This window comes from Stegodyphus dumicola, chromosome X2 (genome assembly GCF_044657685.1).
Source record: "Stegodyphus dumicola isolate Sdum_Otavi_A_Nest chromosome X2, ASM4465768v1".
NCBI classification, from domain to species: Eukaryota; Metazoa; Arthropoda; class Arachnida; order Araneae; family Eresidae; genus Stegodyphus; species Stegodyphus dumicola.
In genome coordinates, this window is record NC_140781.1 from 102,029,372 (window position 1) to 102,053,624 (window position 24,253).

Consider the following 24,253-nt stretch of genomic DNA (forward strand, 5'->3'; position numbering starts at 1 on the left):
TTATATAAAGATATTTTTGTCATTTATATAAATAGTGTTTTTTATTTAGATTTAGATAAGTAAATATTGATGAGTTGATCAATGCCCATTGTCAGTTTCACTGTTCATTAATCAGTGTTTATTGTTCGTTTAAATAAATATTTGTGAAATTATGCGAATTATAAAGTAACTCAATGGTTGCATCCTTACGAAGAGTGCCTACCTGGAAGGTTTCCAAGGGAAATTGCTTCGCATTCATCACTCAGGTGAAAAGCACGAAAACCCAAAGCAATCAGTCGGCTCAATCTCTAGGAACCGAAACCAGAAAGAGCTTCACAGATTTAGCAACTCGCCATTAGGGGGCTTACTCATAAACATAAGTTGAACGAAGTGCAAATAGGCATTACAGTGGAGCATGTTGTCTGAAGTTAAACAAATCCTCTGTAAAAATTAATAAAATAAAACTTTATTTAATTTTACAAGTATTGTGTACTTTCCGCAAGCATTATTTGACGATTTAGAATCCTTTTTATGTTATTATATGGGATTTGTTATATAATGACAAAAGCGATCGAGAGCTGTCTTCCTAAGGGCAGGAATACGTTCGTGGAGTACTTTATATCGGTTAGGTTATCTGAATATGGCCAAGTCATGAGGGCTGTCAGACTAACAAGAGAGACGCATTCGTGGAAGACTCTAAGGAAACTGGCCCGTATTCACTTTATACATCGAGAAAAACAGCCATGGAGCCAGACAGTGCACCTGAGATCGTGCCCAAACCAGGTCGAACTACCAATATTCAGTGGTCTTAACCCATCGGCCGTTGGTGACATCGACTATTTGTGGGAAATTGGCTAGTATTCAATTTTACCACGAGGGAAAATCATGCAAATTCCCATACAGCGAGCTTATTCGCCGGGATTTGTACGCGGGACGAGCTATCGGTGTTCAGCAGTTTTACCGCTTGGCCGCTCTAATCATGACTTTGAATTAAGCGTTAAGATGACTGATATGAGCATACTTTACTCACTTTTTAATCGAGTTGTCCTTTGAGTTTGATTCGTCTGGTAATGAAGTGGTTAAAATTTTTACTGTTATTCAACTGATGTCAAAAAGTATCGGATTCAAGGCACAGTAAAAGCATGAGTGCCGCTTAATAAGCTCGAAATCCATTACTAGTTTAAAATCTTTGCCTAGTTTGTAATGTACATAAGTAGAATCTTTCACCTTGATTGAGTGACTGACTGATTTATTAGCAAGATGCTAAAAATACTTTTTCAGGTGTATGTCTGTGAAGCGGTTTTGTCTTATCCAAATCTCTAGGTGAGGCGGAATTCGTCAGGGGTTGATTCGAAAGCGCTATTGAAAGCTGGTAGATTTTCGCGGGCTTGATACCAGTGACATAATGTGCAGGCTTCATGGGCTTTTCTTGGCGTGAATATCAACCAGGTGCTTTAATAAGTCCTTTCCATACGTTCTGTGGAACACACCCTTCAAATGTTTTGTCATAATGAATAAAACCTAACCAGAGCCCGCGTATAAATTTCATGTACTTTTAAGTGCTTTTTTCAATTTTTTTAAAGAGCTTTAGAAATAGTTTCAAGCATTAAACTGAAGAGGAAGTTTCGAAGTCAAATACTTTGGTAACGCAGGGACAAAACATTTTTCTGCATATCAAGAACTATCGCCCACCAGCGGCCGAGCGGTTAAGACGCTAAATACTAATAGTTCAGTCCTGGGTTCGAATCCTGGCGAACGAGCTGGCTGCATTGGCATTTCCATTTGTTTCCCCGTGTGTAACGTGTATACCAGCCAGTTTCATTTAGAAGGTCCTCCACGAAGGCATCCCTTTCCTTAGGCAGATAGCTCTCGAGTGCTTTGCTGCAATTAAATAAACCAAACCAACCAAGAACTATCAGATACGATCACGACAAATTTGAAACAACAGTCTTAATTTTCAATTCTTTGTTTAAATGTAACAAAGCTAGCGAGAGCTATCTGCCTAAAGGAATAGATCTATTCATGGAGGGTTTGAAAGGAAAACAGGCTTTTATTCATGTTGCGTAAAAGCGAGATGCCACAAAAACTTCCATTCCACCCTCCTGTTCGCCAGGATTCGAACCCGAAGCGATTCGTGAAATATTCTCCTAACAAAATTGTGCTTTATTATAATTTTAAATGTATAATAATAAATATATATAATATAATAATAAATTATATATTTATTACATTTTAAATATATAATAATAAATCATATATAAATTTTCTTTTATTGAAATTTATTATTTTTATTTTAATTTCCAAATATTCATTATTGATAACACTTAAGATTTAATAATATACACCGACAGATGCTTTATCTTTGTGTTATGCTAAATGTTTAAATGAAACTCTGTCTAGGCGATCTAAAATTAGGTTTATCGTAAATACAACCCCGTTACTTGGCGATATTTTTCTTGGCGACAAGCAGCAGCCATCGAAACGAACTTGGCGAGACGAACCGGCACTCTATAGCAGCAGCCCTAAAAGTTGAGCATGTGCCGTATTCAGTCAGTCCGATGAAAGAGAGCACTCTGAGAGAGGTGTGCGAGTCGCTGTGTCCAATTCAGAAGGTACCTTACCTGTGTCAATGCATGTTGCCGCTTGTCAAACAAAATTTCGACGTAAACTTATCAAAGCTTTGAACTGCTGTTTAGACTCTTGACTTACCAGAGAAATGGATATATTATGGTGGTGGCTACAGATTAAGCACAAAACGTGATATGGGATATTAGTGCAAACAGACTTATGTTCTAGATATGTGGAGTGAAATGAATGGATGCAATTATAACTTCCGTTTCACTATAGTTTTACGACACTGGTTATTTTTAATTGTTCTTTTTCACATTTCTTCGCGGTTTATTACGTGCTTTCGTGCCGGTATGTACTTTTTTTTAACTTTGATTACTTAATTGTTTTTAAAAAGTATATAATTTTTATGTATGTTAGTGTTAATTTTTTCCTCCTAAAAATAATTTTTTTTCAGAATATTTATTGGTAATTATTTTAATGATTTGCCTACTTTTGTTTTTTTTATGCATTTTCTTTCAGATAACTGATAATTTCCTCCGTAATTAAAAACTTACTTTTCATTTATAAATTTAGTCTTTATACGTAGTCTAAAATTGTATTTTCTTAAAATTTGCCGCATAATGGAGGATTCTTCTATCTTCCATAGTATTGCTTTCAAAGATCAGTACTTTTTGGGACCGTTCTGGTATTTAGAGCATAATTTTATTCTTTAACTGCAAAAAGTAGGAAGCTGTACATCAGTTTATGAGATTCCTTAGGAAACTTTGGACTAAATGAGTTTATAATTAATAAAATGTGGGAAATTAACTGTTCGGTTAGTCTGCTATTTAGCCTTCATTTTTCATTTATGACAAACTGTCAAAATTTATCGTGTAGATAATTTTGATTACTCAAAATATTTTACTTCTGATTAGTTTTGAAACATCTAATCCACAGAGTCAAATTCAGTTTGCCTTTCATGTATTTTTTGTAGTAAATTAATCTGCATTTCATTTGATTAGTATGTTTCAACACATTTGATTGAAGGAACAGATAAAATATCTTTTCCGCTCATTATTTTCGCTGCGGTTTCTTAACTCTTTTCAAAACAGAATGCTTCTGAATAACTACTTCTTTATGGCTAACGAAGTTTTAAGATTCTCTGCAGAAAATTATCTAAGAAAGATCGTCTGCTAGAGGATATGTATGATGCGATAAGCCTCGACCAAGGACCGAATGGTTAAGAATACTGAACACTTGTAGCTTCCTCTCGAATTCGACTTCCTAGCTACAGGACGACAGTGTGTGCCCTCTTTTTTACTTTTTGCTCCTATTTATAGCTGTCTGAAGCCTACCGTTAATAAACATGAAATACAGATATTCAGAAGAGAAGTAAATTTATTTTTCATCAAGCAATTGGCAAATGAATTTGTTTTTATTTTTAATTTCATCTTATTTTAGTAACTTTCTCTTAATAGTTTAATAACTATTATTAACTAGTTTGATTATGGCATGTACACAGGGGCTATCTCCTTAAGGGTAGAGGACTTTCTAAGGGAAACTGGGTCGTATCCAAGATTAATCCAAGGAATTATTCAGTAATGTGTTTTAGAGGGGCTGAAACACGTCATAATTACCCTTCTTAGAAGCATTAAAATCTTTAAAACACTTCAAAGAAGGAAGCATAAAACATTAATGTACTATTCCGATTAATTCTTCGTATTTTCGTGGTGATTTCTAAAGTGTTTCAGCCTTGAAATTCTCTTGCTTAAATTTCTCTTTCTCTGTTGTAAAGTTCCACTAAATTCCTTAGACCAAACTTGGGCTCAGTTTTTCCTGTATTTAAGCTCTGTCGAAATAAATTTTTAGTTATTCATTACCCCAAATGAACTTGTAATGCAGCTCTAATTGAACGGCTGCTAAACCCTTAATTAAGTACATTATTAGGGGATTCAAGTAAATTATCCATTAGAGGAAATTTAGCTGTCTTGTTTGGAATACCAACATTTGCATTACATATACACGGGAAATATGACTTTAAAACTAAATCATACAATTAACTGAAATTATTGTCATTTTTGTGAAGAATACTTAACGTAGGTTGAATTTGAACCAGTTTTCCTTATAAAATCCTCCACGAAAGTGTTCTTTTCGTAGAAGGTAGCTCTAGCGTACCTTGTCATAATCAAATAATCCAACTCTTATCACAGGTTGAATTATAAACTTGAAAAACTAGATGTCTTCCTTGCACTGTGTCGTATAACTGACAGGTAGTTAAAAGTTTGTGCATTTTCTAACCATCTCCCCCCTACACATGCTGGTTTTAAAAAGGCTGGAAATTTAAAACCGGAAAACAAAACTCGTGCAACTTTAATACACCAAGAGAGTATTTTAGTAAAGCAAATACACATTATGCGGTAATAGAATATTTAGAAGCTAACTTGCATGCCTCCTTATTACAGTTAAATAAGACTGTAGAGCAAATACTGCTACATAAGCTGGCTTAATACTACTGAGGCACTTTTTAATTTGCTTCTACATACATATTATAAATACGTCTACTATATTTAAAAAAAGGTCCTAATTTGAAATTTATAAAGTGATCGGCAAAACTGCATAAATTAGCTAAGGAAGTAAATGTTTATCTCCTGCTTAAGTAAATATCTAGGGAAACTTGTTGCATGTGACTATCATTAAAAAAACTTCAGATGATAACAGCTTCTTTAAAAACTTAGCCAACTCAATAACTTATCAAACTTTTCTTGAAATCAGGCTAACTTGAAAATCAGCTAGTGCAATAGTTTTGTTAATGTTCTGGAAATGAAATGGAATGGAGTTATAAGCTTTTACCGAAACCAAAAATGGCTATCTCTTAATAAAATGCATATTTCAATTACATTTGGATTAGTCAGTATATAAGCACAAACCCTTTCCTAAGAAATAGTCAGTGATTGCGGCGTGTAATAAATTTATTGGATTAGTTTCTGTATTAGTTCCATATCCCGTTAGTGATTTATACTGAATAGCAATCTGCCACTATCTAGATTTTAGTAAACCTGTAAACATCCGATCAAATTGGAACCACAACCCATCCGGATATTCGAAAAATCCGGGTAATTAAGTGGTATCTTTTCTTTAAAAGTCAAATATACGTTTTCATCTAATAGAAAAATTTTATTTATCTGTATTTTTCATTTATTGGATTTTATTTCTGAAAAGACTCTACAATTAAAAATACTTTTACTTCTAAACAAAATATTAAAAGCATTTTTCGGCAGGCTTCATATGTTTTATATTTCGCATTAATTAATTCCGTAATAATTAAACGAAAATCATTTTTATTTATTTAAATGCAAAACCCATTATTATTTCGTTTTAAATAAATCTAGTAAATAAATTTTTATTTATGTGGATCTTAACAGTCAAAGAACAGAAAGCCTATACTCGTATTTAAATACATATTTACTGTAATGTAAATATGGGAATTTTTATTTACCTATTTCTTCATTTATTGGATATTGCTTCAAGAAAAGATTGTTAAATTAGTCATTAACTCTACAGTCCCTTTTTAATTGGTAAAAATATTTTCTTAAAATGCAAAATACTGTTTATGTAAAAGTAAACGATAAAACAATTTTCCCCTAAATACGCAACCAAAAAAGGCCGATGAAATAAATTTTTATTTATTTAACGAGCGTTACTGACTCACCTACAAACTCATGCATTTAGCTAAATTTAATGGCTTCTTAAAATACACATACAGTTGTGACGCATTATCTTCTTATATTACTTAAATCAACAAAGGAAACTAAAGAGACTCATAAAACCAAGCAGCTTAATTCGGAAAGAAAAGGAAATTATTCGAATAAATGGAGTTTCAGGTAATTTGAGTTTTACTGCAATTGAAAAGATATGAAACCATTTTGTCAAAAATAGCCTTTGGTTTTTGTCATCAGTTCACAATGTGTAACGTTTATATGCTTTTTCGGAAGGAATAAGTTGCAATTACGAAGGCCTTGTGTTTCTTTACTTCAGTACCAACTTGCAGGACTTTGTAGCTTAAAAATACTTACTAAAATTCGTCCATGGTATTAATAAATAAATAAAAGGTTATGTCGTGGTTTGATGTTATTAGCTTGTAATGCATATAATCAAATATATTGAATTTTCATGCAAATTTGCTTAGTGTTAATATAATATTTTGAAGAACACATCGTATATTATTTTGTGAAGCATAAAGACCCTCTGGAGTCCTTAATAATTGGTAAAATACCAAAAATGTTGATTTTCTCTTAAGTTCCAATCCGTCCTTGGTGAAAATTATGAATTAGCTAGGTCTACGCACTCTGCTAGTCTTTATGCATCGTACTAAAATAAGACTGCATAATAATAGTGTCTTTAAAATTTTAAAAATTAAACATAAATTGTGGAAGCAAATATTTCTATCAATTTTCTTAATGAGCCTGAGTTTTCTAAGATATTTTAATATTATATGCTGAGTAAAAAGTCTGAATTATAGTTTCTCCATACATATACCAGTTATTTTGCGTAAACTATTAACCATCCAGTAGGAAGAAAAAAAAAAGAGTGAAAAGGAATTTATTCTGTATTTTCAAATTATAGAATGTTTCTGTTGTCCTCCATGTTTCTTTCACCTGTTACACTCGTATCTTAGGAAAAGAGAGATTTACAGGTGTCATGTTCCGAAAGATTTCTCGTCGTCTTTAGTTGACTCGGAGCGCGCAAGACTCACTTCGCAATTACCTGAATATACGAAATAAATTACTACTTATCATGATCTTTCTATATTACATATAATAAGTAGTAATCAGCGATTTGACACCCTGATATCAGGATTTATAAAGCTATTTTTGGTAGGAATTTATCCCCTTATTCTTTTGAATCGTTTTGCATGAGCTTTGGTGGCTGATTGTTTAAGGTCCTGCTATTGTCAAGGCTACTTGCTCGAATAAAGATGACTTTATAGAAGGCTTTCTGTGGGGTGGATATGTATTTACGTTACAGATAAGGAGAAGCAAGCAAATACCATTTTGTATCACGGAATCAACTCCGCGCGCCATTAGTAATATCGCGCGTCTGTATTCAATCGACTTACTGTGAAATCATATATTAAATTTAAATTCTGATATTCCTAAACTTGTATTTGACTTTCTCTTTCGGCGTATTATTTTTCGTATTTTTTAAGTTTAGGCCTCTAGTTGTTGAGAAAGACCGCTGAACATTGGTAGTTAGTCTTAAATTTGGTTCATGAATATTTAATACGTGTTATGGTCTTAACCACTTGTGCTACGACTAAACTTCACGGTTGCGGTACCGTGCGCTACAATATAGCAAGCGGTAAAGTGTCTCATTTACGCCGCTCCGCGTCTGCGAGTGCAATCCAGAGCTGTAACTCGAGAAATAAACAATCTCGTTGTTAGGCGACGTGTGCATCACGTTATTTTCATTTTTGCGATAAATGCCTATCGACGTGGTGTTCACGTCGCTCGGGGTTTGAGACAAAAGTATCTCGACGTGCGTGGCACGTCTTTTTAGCGCAAGTGGTTAATATCTTTTAATATGGTTTTAATAACATGAATACGAGCCTGCTTCTATCAGGAATTTATCTACAAGGCCTCTCTATCGCGTGCCTTGTTTTAATCAATTAACTAGTTAGCTAACTTCTCAAAACTCAGGTACCAGTTACAAACCTGTATTAAAAATCTGTAACGTGTAAATTTGAAGAAAATGAAAGAAATCAGCACAGCCTTAGATGTTATTTTTTTAATTCATTTTATTAATTCATTTTATTAATAACTATTAGAAAATAAATCAAAGTCCACCCCCAACACACAAATTTATAATTTAGTATTCAAAATTCTTATGTCAATAAGGATTAAAGTACAGGTCATAAGGATTTTTCAATTAAATTAGTTGTTAACTAATAAGGATATAATTCGATATTTGCCGCAAAACCACAATAGCAAGCGTCGAAACAAGGTAGGAAAACGCTTTAATTATGAATGCTTGAAGTTCTACATTATGCATTCATTACATTATACATTATATTTACATTCTTGTGTCACTATTGAGTTACCTAAAAGATTGTGTCGTCATAAACTTTCAAAAATATCAAAAATTTACATTTCGATTATGTTCGAAAATTCCTATTTTCAGAACTATTTCAAATAAGCTATGTCACTAAAGTTTAACAATGGATATATTAGAAAAAAAGTAGATTATGTTTTTCTTTGTTGCCATTATGTTTAAATGTCAAACGATTTCATGCAATAAAACCATGAAACGTTACTCTTTTTTTCGTATGAAATAAACTTCTTTCGGGAAGTACAGTCTACGGAAAAGAATTTTCGTGCTTGTTCTGGGAGTTCGTTCTACGGAAAAGCACTTTCGTGCTTTTATGCTTCTGCATCGAGACTGAACAGAATTTCTTTTTTCCCGTTCCCTGTAAATGTCACTTTCTTTAACTGAATGACAGAGTTTCTTGTTTCTGTGAAAGAAAAACAAAAAATTTCGATTCTGAGACTTTTTTTCATACTTTAGAGCAAAGATAGCTCAGTTAAAATTCATTTTACGCATAATTATCAATTTTTTACTTGTTTACCTACACTTATACTTTAAAAAATTGCTTTTAAAATTTGATATGCATGTTTATAAAGAAGTTTTTCCTTTTATAACTTATGTGAATCAATGTTTTATGCACGCTTTCCAAACGCCTGGGTTAGCTTCAGCTGTGATAATTTAGCTTTAAAATAAAATATCTGTTACTCTTTAATCCTCTAACGTAAGGAAGAATAAAAAAATTAAAAGCTGAGCTTCTAGTTGGCAATTTTTTGTTGCTTTTTCACAGTCTGTGTGAAATAAAAACTAAGCGAGCTATTCCCTCTCAATTGTTTCTTGGAGGCCAAAAATATAACCGTTGAGAATGAGAATTCTCATTGTTTTGGATATTAATCTCGAAATATTATGGTAGTCTTTTATTATATTTTTTCAGCTGAAACTGCAACCTTTCAAAAAAACATTTTGGTACTTTTCCGTTTCGCCGGCACAAATCTCGCCAAGCACACTTTATTGGCGACAACACATAGTATGCACATAAAAAATGTTAACAAATGTTAGTTCTAAGAAATTTTAATTTGAAGGCATAAACATTTTGATATCGTTTAAAATTTTGTAAAAAGACAATAAATAAAGACGATAAATTCGCAAAAAGACATTAATTTAAGAATTTACTATGCTTTCATAGTACAACATCCTGATTTGCCGTTTCATATTCCGTGACACCAAGTGATATCTCACGTAAACTACGCTAGTAAAATTTCACTCTCTCAGTAATTATCTACGTTAATTTCAAGTTAAATCTTACTTTGGAATACAAGTTTGAATGCAAAAATTATTTCAATTCGTAAGAATAGCTTACTCAGAAATTATGTAAAACCCCAGTGCTTTACTTCGCTAGTGCATTCACATTAGAATAGGTGAATTTAACATTTGACTTTGCCTCTTCTATATTTTCACCTTCGGGTAAGCAGTGTGATAGCATCCTAATTGACTTAATTACCGCGAATGGCCTTGGGGCATCAAATTGAACTATCTGGTAAAAATTCTATGTAGTAATTGTATGCCAGTATTGAGAGAAACAATCAATCTGATAAGAAATGGCTGCGATTTGTTTTGAAAATGAGGCGTGAAAGGTTACCAGCGAGGATATTCCGTTTGGCATCGGTTGTACCATTTCTGGCGACTTTATCTCTTGCGCCGGCAAAATGGAAAAGTACCAAAATTTTGTATTTTTATATTATTCTGCTGTTCATTGAATTAAATCTGCAGATTAAACTGAAACGAGTTCCACTGAGTTAAAATTACACTTACACAAGTATCAGTTTCAGAACCGATGATTTTTGAAGACATTGCACTTATTTTTATTCACAAACACAAGTATATATCTACAATTATCTTAATGCAAATGCTTATATATATGCATATCAACGTTACTTCTCTGCTCTTCAATACAGTTGAGCGTTGTGTTTTGTATATATTTTTACATCGCATAGTTTACTTTCCTACCTATTGGTGTCCTCAGATTGGAACAGTCTAAATGTTGTTGTTTTGCCTATGAATTTCGTGGAAGAATGCTTGCCAGAGACTCAAGAAGGTTGGATTTCTACTCCACCCCAATTCAGAGGAAGAAGGGGGGTAATCCGAAGGTCTCCCACCTCTCTCTCCTTCCACCAAACCGCACGAGAGGACTTTCGGCTCCCCATATATTTAGAGTGCACTAAAGTCACTATACATTTTCAAACATCCATGCCGTCACTGGAATTCGAACCCGAGCCCTTCAGTACCGCAGTAGGTTCTCCTAACTATTATACCGTCTGGTCGGTCGAAATAATCTATTTCAAGTTCATCTTAACCGTTTGAATGAGTGCACATGGATGCATAAATGAGCGCATCTCTATGTATGTGTATCATGAACATTTACAATATCCGACCAAAATATCTTTTTGAAAAGTGAGAATTTGTATTATAGGACTGAAACCTAGGATTTGCTTCTGCCGTAGTTTACTGGAAATGTGATTCATAGATGTCTTCATAATTTATCGATCGCTGTTCTTTGTATTAAGGAATGTTCCTTTATTAGGTCGTATATTTCAGTAAAATTGGATTCATTCCAAGTTTTTTCTTGTTGTTTTTCTGCAAGTCTCATAAAAATACAATTCGAGAAGACAACTGGCTACAATTTATAAAATGTATTACTCATTCCAACTCCAGGCTTACCATAGCCATTTGTTTCCTCGCATATGATTTGAATTCATTTTTGACTAAATGATGAAGTAATTTAAATGATTTATGCTTAAGACCTGAAATAAATATTTTAATATTGATGTTATTTGTTAAAAAATTAATACAGATATTAATTTTTAATCTCTACTAAAAATCTATATGGCGCAACGTAAATATTTCAGTGGTCCAAATATTAGTGTCAAGGATTGTATAAAGTATGCTTATTAAGGGTTTTTTAACTGTGTAATAGACTAAGTTTCCAGATACAAAGAAGTAATTTAGAACTGCGTTTTAAAATAATCTTCCAAAATTTCTTTGACCTCTAAATGTTTCCTTCATTTCTTTCCAAAAGTTTTGAACTGATATGTTTTGGGTACGATCACGTTTAGGGTGTACGACCACATTTTGGATGACATTGCTGAAATGCTAATTATAGCTGACAAAATGTGTTCTGTGTCCAAAATAGAAAAAAAAAGAGGGAAAACAAATTTATAGTCATGAAATTAATGTGTCAAAAAAGTACTGAAATTATTTAATTATTTAGTCCATAAGTAAGGATTTGTGTGAAGTTTCATGAACAGCTCTCATATAAAATAGTCATAAATAGTTTTAAAATGTTTTAGGTAAACGAATGCGTGAATTTAATGGATATATATGTGCAGGTGATAAATCCTGAATCGGAGCATTTATTTTTAAAAGACAAACTCTTCACAGAAATTAAAGCGTCAAAAATTGCCTCCCTCCTCCTTCAAGACACGTTTTAAAATGTATTAGCCCAAAAGAAACGTAAGTTCCAAATGGGATATTAGTCTTGAAACGCCATTTTGCGTTGAATCGCAATAAACGGCGTAATCACTTTTCAGATAGCAGCCACTAAATATTATCACTCTGTATTTATATTTAATGAAGTTAAATAATGAAGAATCTACATTAATGTATATATGTTTCTGCCACTGTGAAAAACAACGGTACATAGAGCTATCAAATTTTGAATGGCGTATTTCTCCACTCGAACAGGGGCATCCTGACGCTCGGAATTTTGAGTTTCTTTTTTTTTTTTTTTTTTTTTTTTGTTATTTCTTTCACATTTTTTAAAATTTTAACGAATTTTTTATTAACGAATTCAACGATTTCAAAGCGAACAGTGCCATTATTGTACGGAATAAAACATTTTTATCTCTAGCTCGCGAGACTGTCTGTCAGAAATTCTAAAGGTACGCTGTTTATAAATATTTTGTGATTTTGCAGTTGAATTGAATATTATGTGACATAATCGCCGAGTACGTGATATTTAATAGATAAAGTAAACACAAAAAAAAAACCTTGATAATAAACACACACAAAAAATGCTTTCGTAAAGCCATCTTAGTAAAGAAACTGAACATTGATATGATGAACTGAGAAGATACTAAACAAAAACAAAAATTTAAAAACTTAGAAAATTGAATGCCAGCATTTACCGCTCCAACGGGAATTCTAAACGTATACTACTATGCTGCTTTTAAAATGTTTGTAATTTTGCTGTTGAATTATATATAGCGTAAGTGCGAAGAAAATTATGCTTAATAATAAAGCTAAAAAGACAAAAAGAAATGGGTTAGAAGGAGTGAGTATAACAGCAGACAGGTAGACTGCGAACTCAGCGAGAGTGTAAAAAACCTTAACAAATCCTTTTGGGCGACCGTTAAAATCTTAAATCTTTCAGATTTATTTTACTTTAAAAATGTTGTATTTTAAAAAATCGGAGCTTTAAAGATGCATAAATACATTACCCTTACGCAACATTAAATCTTTAGAAACAATTTTCACAGTTTTGTATACAGTTACTTTTCATCATTTTAAACTTATTTTGTTCTGAGATATTTATCCTTTCGCTTTCCAATTTCTTTTCAAATGTACAGAAATATTTTAAGGAACGGTTTTTTTTATACTGCAGGGAAAACAGTAAATAATTTGATGTACTGCTTTCAAATAAATTTATTTTCGCAAACACATTTGAATGTATTGTGTTTTTAGAAAGTGATGCAAAATATATCTTCTACACACGACGACAATTGTGTATACTTCAGGGCTAGCCACGACGATGACATAAGAAGATCCACGCTATCTTTCGGACGCGATACGGACAGATGGAGTGAATGGGTAAGCAAAATAAAGCTGGAGCATTGCCTTATTTAGCGACACCAAGTGGCAGTCGGCAGGCAGAAAGCAAGGAGTTACAACCTTCTCCAAAGAGTGTAGCATCGGTATTAAAGGCGAGCTACTTTCTCGCGGTCCACCCTGTATAATAGCCAATGATTTGTCACTGAGCGTAACATCAAGCAGCTGCATTGACTTTTGGCTGCTCGGTTGGAAACTCGGTGATGATAATAGAAGGGAGCAGGTCCTTTCTCTGAAAGTCTATTCTGAGACTCTGGGGTTCCCCCTTAGCTTCCTTTTTCTGCACGGCATCAGTTTTGCTTTTGTTTGAAATATTTTTTCAAAGTATGCGATATATAAATCTTATACATGTCTTCAATCGTTTTAAAGGGTACAGTAACGCAACTAAAAGATTTTCCTCCCAGTGGCCCCGACTATTTTGGAAATGAAACTTGCCTTATTTGAATTCCATAATGCCTGTTGTAGAAGCGAAGCAGTTCATACACAGAATCCTTGAAATTCCCTGATTGTAACTTATTCATAAGTTTCATATTTTGAAAGACAACGAACTTTTCCTAAGCTTTTCTATAAAAATGTTTTTCAAAAATTTTGGTCTTTATATGTGATAAATTAGTAGTTTGTTGCTAAAAGTATTTTTTTATTACCTTAAAAATCGTGTCTGCTATGTGCGAGACATCCAACACTTCGTTGGATATTTCGATTCCTATACACAGGAATGCACTGTTATAAATTCCTGTAACGAAAATTTAGATGTAAAGTTAATAACTATTAATGGAAATGCTAGAATATCGGCGATCCTTCCTCTATGCATAGCTAAATTTATATCTTGGAAACTGCAATACGGATATTTTTCTCTCAAAATTTTGGATGTCTTTTTGCATATCAGATGCGACATGAAGATTTTTCTTTATAATAATGCTAGTTTTAGAAGCTTTAGAAATATTTGTCATATGTTTGGTTTAAAATTCATTTCCAAAATCTTTTCACGTAATTTAACTTTTAATGTTATACTGTAAAACAGTAAATAAAATGTTTATTAACGAATTATTAAATAAAGGTAATGTTTTTAATCTATATATATACTTAAGAGTGCTGAAAACTGTAGGCTTAACATTTACGTTCCTGATAATTTTGCAGCAATATTTTACCGTGGATTAATCATGCGTTTAAAACTTAAATTACTTTTTAAACACAGCTTTGTCTGCCAATATTGTTGATCTCATAGCATTTTATTCAAAAAATGATTTCATGTAATCAAAAGAATTAATTTATTGTGTTAATATTTTTATTCTGAAGTCAATTTTTATGTTCTAGAGTAAAAATTCTTAAATTGCAGTCCCAGAATTCCAGAAGTCCGCGAGTGGTTTTTCAAATCAGAAATTTGTTTTGCTACTTAATTTCATTATGAGCGATTTCATTGTCAAGAAATTCATGAAACCTTCAGAACAAAATAGACTTGAAGAATAGAACAGAATAGTGCGATAATTCCGTAAAATTTGCTTTCTCCCAGGATAATTTTCCTGACTTTTAGTTATGCGTGAGGAAAATGAACAGAATTTGCAAAAATTATTGGGCAGTTATACTTCTGTTCTGTAAGTGGCACTAACATTAACTTTTTAGGAAAGAATATTTTGCACCATTAATTAGATGAATTATCTATATCTTTTCAATAGCGCAATCATTTTTTCGATATCATTTCAGGAATTTTTTTAATCTTAAATTCTTAGTTTTTACCGTCACTGAATGTTTATTTCATACGCATAAAAGTATTTAAGGCATGGGCACAGCCTTATTCTCAACCCTTTCTCTTCTTACCTATTGCTCAGGTGCATTCTGGTTAGTTTCTGACGCCTAAACAAACTGTTTGCATTAAGATTTTATGCTTTCTTCATGAGCACCGTACGAACTATTTTTTCGTACTCAAAGATGACCGATGTGCATTCGTTAATACGAGATATCCACAATCAGTTGATGCTGCGAAAGCCGTCTAAGTGACTTTTTGAAAAAGAATTTCTAAACACTCTGTGTCATCAAATTTGAATTTCAATATTACTCTTCTACGCCTTTTTCCTGATACTGAAAAGTGCCCATAAATTTTAAGATTATATCGTTTTTGCATCTACATCTAATCCATAAGGTTCAATTTTTGCGACATTATGCAAAATGTGTGATTAGCTTTAACCCTATTTTTGTTAGCTTTCTTGAGAAGTTTCATCCTCGAATCATGTTTTCCATAGTTGACGTTTACATCATTTTTCGCAATATGAAGTTGCATTTTTTACATCTATCTTAGGAACATAAAGAGAAACTTATATCCTATTAAGCACAGCATTAGCTGTGCCATGAAGTGTTTCGTTGAAGTTAGCTTATTTTTAAACCCGTCAAAAGGACTGAAATACCTCACTATTGAGGATATATGCTTTTATCCTTGAAGGCATAAATTGCAAATAAGAAAAATTTATTCTTAACTAGGACCTTTCACTATATCAACAAAATTGAGCAAACTTCCTTATGCCAGGACATTTTTCACAATAGCTTCAATCTTTGCTTGACCACAAAGCACCGTCTTGACTAAATTGAAATCGTGGCAAATACTATATTGATAATTTATTAGTGTATTTCTTACTTCTGTACATAATGTTGCGTTTTATGTGTGGTAAACCAATGCTTTCATAGTTTATAAAGAATATGCTAGTTTTACGAAAAATATGTTTAAATATAAGGCACCTTTAGATATCAGTGTCTTGCTCTTGGGAGTACAAGCACATTGTTTGCAATCTGTACTACCCTATCAGCGATACTGAATTAGCATTTATCAGTTACACAGCAAGATGTTTTGATGCTTGAAAGACACTGATTTTAACCGTGAATATTGCCCATGTCATTTACTTAAATAAACGTAATCATTTATATTTTTGGGGTGTGTTCCTACGTTGCAGTTTTTGATTCATCGTTATTATGTAATATGACAATAAATAGAGAAAGTAATTTGTTACTCCATGGGGATTAAAATTTCGGAGAGGTAAAAAATAAAAGCACATCCAGAAAATGGAGAGGGTAAAGTCAACCATTATCTGCAAGTCTTAGGTGTTTTATCGATTAAGTGTATATAAATCGATATTAACAATTAATTATCTACTAAACTTTCGATATTAGTGTCAGTTAGTGTCTAAATTTAGTTTAGCGAAAATAATTACTTTAATGTACTGGTTGACCTTAATCGATAAGTAAAAATACTGGAGAGTTATGAGGTTAAGTACAGCATTTGGGAGGATTTAATTCATTTTTAATTTAAATCTGGGAGTCAACTGGAAATATAAGGGCACTCTACTACGTAAATTTCTCGATGAAACTTCATCCTTTTTGATTCCGATAGTTGATTACATAATGGCAATGAAAAGTCTGAACCTGTGTTATTCTGCTACCAAGTATAATTGAAACTAGTACTTACAGAAGAAAAAAAACTAAGATTAGATTGTAATTATTGAAAAGTTAAAGTTAAGATTTTCCTAATAGTATAGGCAAATTTAGCCTATCTATAAAACTCTGATGTGATAAGCAGTGTTAAAATCCCAAATATGCAACAAGATGCGAAAACCATCAAGCATACAAATCGAAAATAAGGGAAACATATTTTTTGGAAGTAGTAATATTTTTAAATGATACAAAGCAAAATTAAAGGTTTTAATAACTAATTTTACTTTAGCTCATAATAAGCAAATCTTTCCCTTAATTTACCTGTAACTACAGTCTGCTTTCACAATTTCTTTTCTGTATTACTTAGCTTAGGTTTACTGCAGCTCTTAGTGAAGCTAGAGAGTAATACATTATTTTACTTAATGATTACTCTTTATTTGTTACTTAAAATACTTACATATGTAGTGAAGTCGTATAAGTAAAACTGGGAAGCTGACATTGTAAATTGGAAATTAAAGCCCTATTCTAGTGTTCTGAGTAATCAAACTGAAAAACACGCTTATTATTTATTAACCGGCTGCATGTCCGTCGGCAAATATTTTGTAGCATTTATAAATAGGTAAAATAGGCGCAAATTTCTAATTTTTCAAAAACTTTATTAATTTGAATGTAAATTACTTAATAGTTTTCGATACAGGACTTGGAACTTTGGATGATAAGGTAAATTTCCTAATTACACACCCAATATAGGGCTATAGCGAAACTCAGATACATTCATTTTCCTTGCGGCGCCCGGCCCACCAGCGGCCGAGCAGTAAAGTCGCTGAACACTGGTAGTTCGGTCCGAGGTTAGAATCCCGCGAATGGGCTGGCTGCATGGGAGTTTTCGTGGTTTTCCCCATGTGTAACGTGTATACGAGCCAGTTTCCCTTAGAAATTCCTCCACGAAGGCATCCCTCCCCTTAGGCAGATAGCCCTAGTGTGCTTTGCCATAATTAAATACACACCACATTGCGACGCCCACTAGCAGCAGAGTAGTAGTAATTCGTCTCGGTTTCGGTTCTTAGCGAGCGGGCTGGCTTGTATGGGACTTTTCTCTTCAGGACAGGAATCTTCTTCAGAATGTTTTCAACGAAAGCAGGCCTCTTAAGGTAGCTATCACGTGCTTTGCCATTATTATTTACCAATTATTTCTCATCCGTGTTATCAAACGCACTTTCCCCCAAATTAAATTCGTGTAGCGTCGTTATGCTATTCAATTCGTCTGACAGTGAAAATAGCTAATAGGTGCTATATTCATGACATGCATATTCGTTCTAGCTCGAAATTCACTTCAAACCGCGCAACTTGGTCTAGTCATCCTTTGGATGAGGAAGCGGCGGCCGAGCGGTAAAATCGCTGGACACTAGTAGTTTCGACTTGGGTTCGATTCCAGACGAACGGGCTGGCTGCATAGGCATTTTCGTGCTTTTCCTCATTTGTGACGTGTATATGAACCAGTTTCCCTTAGAAATTCCTCAACGAAGAGATCCTTCCTCTTAAGCAGATAGCCGTAGTGGGCTTTGCCACAATCAAGTAAACCAAACCCTTGCGTGAGAAAAAAAGATACCATCAGATATAAAATTGGACCTTCCCAGATCAAGTCGGTGATTATCTTCTGTCTAAATACGACATGAATATAAGTAACTTTTTCGGCAGTGAAAAGTTTTCACTTCGCGTTTCATCGACGTATTAAAAATAATCATTTGCATTTTATTTTCATTTTATAATTTAAGTCTTTATTATGTATCTATGGATGCTGTTATATATATGAGTATAGTTTAAATATCAGGTTGACCAAATGAAGTTTTACGAAATCTTTTATTACTTCACTAATTAAATTTCATGCGATCAGCAGGTAACCATCACATAGTTTGCTTCAACAAACGCCGCAATAGACGATGTATTTGATTCATGTTCTGTGTATTTTTTAGGGAATTTAAAATTAGTTCACATTTCAATGCGCTTAATTACTTTTTGGGGAGTTGAATTATATTTATGTCCCACATTGGAGCTGCATTTAGAATACCAAAGGAACTAAAGGATAAGAGATGAATGTTGAGATTATAATTTGTGTTGGTAGATGGCTGTGTTATACATATTACTTTAGTGTGATTTAGCCGACTTCTAGTGTTTCGGAATAAGAGCTTTCGAAAACGTTTTTACTCTACGAACTGAATGTTAAAAAAGAATACTATTTATTTAAGCAATTTATCGCAAAAAATTGTCGCTTAAAACACCTTTTTGATAGAAAAATATGGATTAAAAAGAAATGAAGAAAAAATACCTATGCATTAAAACACTTTAGTGCAACTCTTGCATTGTACAGTATAATATAAATAAACTGCATATATATATATATATATATTATAAGATCACGTATGTACATTTAGAAGTAATTCTCTTTTACTTAAAATGACCATTAGTGTTGTGAATCGGTTGTTAAATTATTTGAAGTCCATCACTATGTATATACGCATTTAAAAGCCCTGAATTAGCAATAATAATGAAATTATTTACTTGCTACTTTGTATCGCTGTTAATCAACATTTTTATGCGATGTAGGCTTTGATTCACTTTCATAGAAATTATATTAGTTCTCTTTTTTGGAAGTAGTTAATTGTTATCAAAGTCAGGAACTTCAGGTTACTAATCTTTACTGGCAAAACATTCGCAAGAATGAAAGTTTAGTCTTGATAGACGCATATGAATATTTTACGTCATTTCTGCATTTTTTTCGCAAGCAAAAGAAGTGCAAAAGACACTAAATAATGACATTAATTAAAACCAATGGGAAAATTGCAACCTCTAAAAAAGTAATTCTTTATATGAATTATGCATTTTCCTTTTTGTTTTTAACTCATGGTCCTTCATCAGAAATGCGTTATTAAATTCGAGGCTTCTATTTGAGGAAACGTATCCCTCATCAATTTGTCTCTTATAGTAGTTTCAAATAAAGTAGCACTATTAATTCCAGACAACTTCGGCTAACCAAGTATTAGTAAAACCGCTAAACACTGGTATTTCGATCCGGATTCAAGTTCCGGCAAACTGCTGGCTGCAGGGCACTTTCCGTGTGTAACGCGAATACTAGTCAGTTTCTCTTAAAAATTCTTTTAAGAAGCATCGTCTACTCTTGGACGGACCTTCGAGCACTTGATCACAATCTAAGTAATCCTAATCTTCTTCTTCCTTGGCCCCCAAATTTTGACTATTTGTATATTGCTAAGTAAAGTCATTTCATATAATACTCTGAAGTTGTTTGAGTTTTATATTGGTATATCGCTGGTAGTAATATAACAGTTTCTGAAAAAAGCAGTGTGCAAGTCTTTGAAGTAAACTGCACATATTAACATGCAGTGTTGACAAAAAAGAAGCGTGAAGAGAAATAGATTGGATTCATATTTTATACGTGTAGATTTATATGTTTAAGTGGATAATTTTAACTAAAATTAATTTTATTATAATTGATAAATTGTAAATATATGTTTGCATATTAGCAAAATATACGAAACTACTCTTTTACCTTATCGGAATTTTACTAGTTAAGCTCTTGAGCTAAATGTTAATTTGTCAATTAACACTTGCATCTCGCTATTTTTACTTATTTACAAAACATCCAGGTGATGGACGATTGGAAGGTGCAGACTTACTTTACGTTATAATTCCGATCTGAGTTTAAGCCGCATATTCTAATACGAAGTAAAGGGAACAACCGTAGGAAGAGAGCAAACGATTTACATTTGTATAAGCCTTTCTTTAATTCGATAAGTTACTTATAATAGATGCGTGCACAAAACGTTCAAGGTTGAAAGGCTTTTGCTGGTATTTCAAAGAGTCCACCGAACAGCTAAGTGGATAAAAGCCATCGAGCACTGTTGGTTGCTTCTCGGGTACATTTCTCGGCAGCATGAATTAATTGCATGATCGTTTCTGCTGTTTTTTACCGCCACCAGCCGACCTTACTTAGAAAGTGCCTCAAGTGGACACACTTTTCCTCAAAGTTTACTGGTTTGGCCATGGCTGCAAGCGCAGATGACGAAGGCAGCTACTTTTGGGGCCCATTTCCAGAAGGGGACCAGTTCAGTTATTCACATAATCGAGAATTAAGTAACGGAATATTTTGCTTTGAATTTTTAAATTCATTTAGTTTATAAGTGGAACCAGTTGTAATTAGTGATCGCATAGGGCGCCAAAAATGTTGGAGCAGGGTCTTAGGTCTGTTATGGCTTGTAAGGATTATGTTAATTTTATTAACAGTTAAATTTTAAATTCCTTTCCTGTCAAATTCTTAACTTCAACTTACTACTTCCGACCAGAACGTAGTTTTGGAATCTTTCTGAATACTTCATGAGGAGGAGCGGTATTTAACCCGCCAAGTTACTTACAGAGTCAGAGTTTCTGATTTACGCGCGTCTGCCTTTTGGCTACTCTCTCTCTCTCAAAGCTGTTATTACGCCCGGCCGTACTCAGGCCCTTGATAAGCTTCGTAGTCAAATAAAGGTGCTAACTCGAGTAGAATCTTGATAGCTTTGTCTATATTTCTTTAGTTAATCTTAGTGCCCAAACGACGTGCCCAAAGGGGGAGTGGACCTGTAGTGAGCTTAAGTGCTCGGAACAGGGCATGCCAAAATTCTATAGTTAATCTTAGTTTTAGTTTAATTTTTAGTCTTATAAGTTCAAGCCCAATTGTCGGCTTTGATTGTACAATTCAAGACTGAGTTTTGTTAAAATCTTATTGGAATAATAAAGGGTTAGTTACCCTTCCATCTTGTTGTTTCTTGTCACACGAACTTAAGCGATTATTCGCTAACTAGTTCTTAAGATTCGTCACTTTCTACAGTAACTGAGAATTACACTAGTGAGAATCTTACAGGCTTACCAAATCTTAAATTGTCTTTTAAGATCGCCTTTCTTGTTTATTTTTCTATACAGCCGAATCCGAATTAGACGTTGGAGTGGCAAACTATACTCAGTTATAGAATTTTTTCAGCGACAGATTTATGTTAGTTGAATGTAATGCTTAAATTCAGCCAGATCTTCTGAGGTTTGGAAATAAACCGTAATTCGTGAAGATTTTTTTAGTAAAGATTGTGCGCTATTTTTAGATGAGCTGAAATACAATTTAGAATTATTTGCTTTCTTTTCTCCTCCTTTCTGTCTTTCGTTTATTCATAGACCATTTGTTAAATTATTTCATTTAAATGTTATGCTACTTACTTTCATTTAATTTAGATTATTTATCATTATTTATCCTTATTTATATGACACGATTTCATTTAATTTTAATCAGTTATGTACATTTTTCCTTTGTACTTAGCAGCCTTCACAGGGCAGCCCCAACAGTAGCTGAATGGTTGAGACTGCCAGGTCCGTTCTTAAATGCTGTTTTTTATTGGCCCCTCTATAATTATTAAATATATAATTTAATAATTTATTTTGGAATTCGTACAAAAAAGCCTTTTTTGCCGCCTAATGAACAAATAATTACATAATTTACTTGTCCTTGCTCAGGTAACTTCCACTTTAACAGATACCGACCGACTTTGGTGGCTCTGAATTTTGCCGCCAGGCTGCAGAGTTGGTTTCGTGGTTTTTTTTTTTCATATGTATCTTCAATACATGCCATTTTAACACAAAGTCCTCCATGAAGGCATCTCTCCTCATAGGCAAACAGCCCCCGTGGCTTTGCCATATTCAAATAATCTAATCTAATATAACCTTCATTAGGGCTTCAGTAGTTAATTTTGCAAGCTAATTCATGGCTAAATAAAATGATTGAAGGTACAAATTTAATTAATTTGCCATTTTTATGCTACTTTTTCGTCTTGGAATAAATAAATTGATCAGAGACTAAGTTTGGAATACTTCATTTGGTTCATCTCTGCTCAGAAACGAACTGGGGTGATAACTCGTCCGCATAAACTGCGCTTGAGGAAGCGTCATCTATCGGTCGAATTTGTAAGCTTTTATTGTAGGAAGGAAATTTTTTTCCTTTATAAGTATATCAAGTTTTCGGTGTCTAAAGTTGGCGCAACCTTTAACCTGTACATTAAAAAAAATTGCAATGAATGTTAACCCACATCCAGCATTTTACTGAAATTTTGTAAATATGAGCTTTTGTTGCGCATTTTAAAATATTTGCTCAAAGTAATTAGTTTTATTTTGATGGGGGGGGGTATTTTTTTACGTGTATCCCCCCCCCCCCGATTTTTGTATGTGGAAATGGCCAAAATTTTTTAATGCATCGATAACCATAAATGTAGAGCTGTGAAATGGTGTGCTATTAAAAGACTTAAAACTTGGTCTGCTGTAGGTAATATGCGTTAAATTATAATGCTTAATTTTTTTAAATATATTTTACTCGATATAAAGTATAGGTACATAGGCTGCTACACAAATGATATTAAGCGGCATTTCTGTTAATTATTCACTTCGGGTGTATTAATTTTCATTTTTTAATATCATCGTGTGATTTTTTTATAATGTTTTGACATTTATGGCTTTAGTTTCAGGGCTATACATAGATTCCAAGCATCAGTTTGACTTAATTGATGGCCTTCGGATTTATAACAATAGTTATCCTGGTCTTTCTATAGCTGAAGGCATCCATCACATTTCCCCTGCTGTCCTTTTACAAGGTAAGTTTAATGTATAGCTTAAATTACGTATTTTGTAATTAGTGTCCTAAAATTTTCAAAGAGGTTTTAATAATGTCAGACACTGGCTTAGTTATTAAAATGTTTATTTTTTTAAATAAGAAATTCAATTACTGAATTTTCATTTGTTGGCCAAACACTTTTTATATAAACAAGTGCATTTTTCTGTTAACTACAAAAGCCAGTTAATTTAAATTTTTGTTTTGCTGCATTAATGAAATGTTTTGTTAAATCGTTTTAATTCAGAAAGTGCATTTAATTTGCATTTTTTAGATGTGCATAATATGTTTGGCAGAGTAAAATATTCTTTGTCACACTAATAAATAACTGGCAGCTGAAAGTGAGATTTTATTCCTTGAAATACTTTTTTCAATAATCTAGTGCTTTAATGTATCATTTTTGTTTCTGCATATGATAGTGTTGTGCACTACATCAAATTGAATCACTTGATAATAGTGGAATATTAATTTACAATATAGTTACATGTGTATTTTAATAAAGCTTGTTAATTTGATTTTGCAATATTATAAATAGTTTAATAAGATAGTTTAATAAGTTTAATAAGATATTTTTAAAATTTGTGTATGTTTGTTTTTAATTAGTAATGCTGAATGTTTCTCATTAAATCCATATTTTTATTTGAGTTA

General features: G+C 32.9%; 1 protein-coding gene across 4 annotated transcripts in view; it reads left to right on the plus strand.

Moving 5' to 3' along the window:
- The window catches only part of LOC118194219 (protein kinase C-binding protein NELL1-like), a 153,100-nt gene that overhangs the window by 92,203 nt on the left and 36,644 nt on the right, over positions 1–24,253 (plus strand). Inside the window, exons 1-2 of one of the 4 annotated variants that reach the window (XM_085810036.1) lie at positions 2,520–2,898; positions 23,457–23,588. In XM_085810036.1, the coding sequence (XP_085666162.1) occupies positions 2,778–2,898; positions 23,457–23,588 (253 nt within the window). In that variant the 5' untranslated portion in view covers positions 2,520–2,777. Of the gene's footprint in view, positions 1–2,519; positions 2,899–23,017; positions 23,264–23,456; positions 23,589–24,253 lie in introns of those variants that run through there. The other 3 variants (XM_085810034.1, XM_085810037.1, XM_085810035.1) reach the window with 3 other exon arrangements.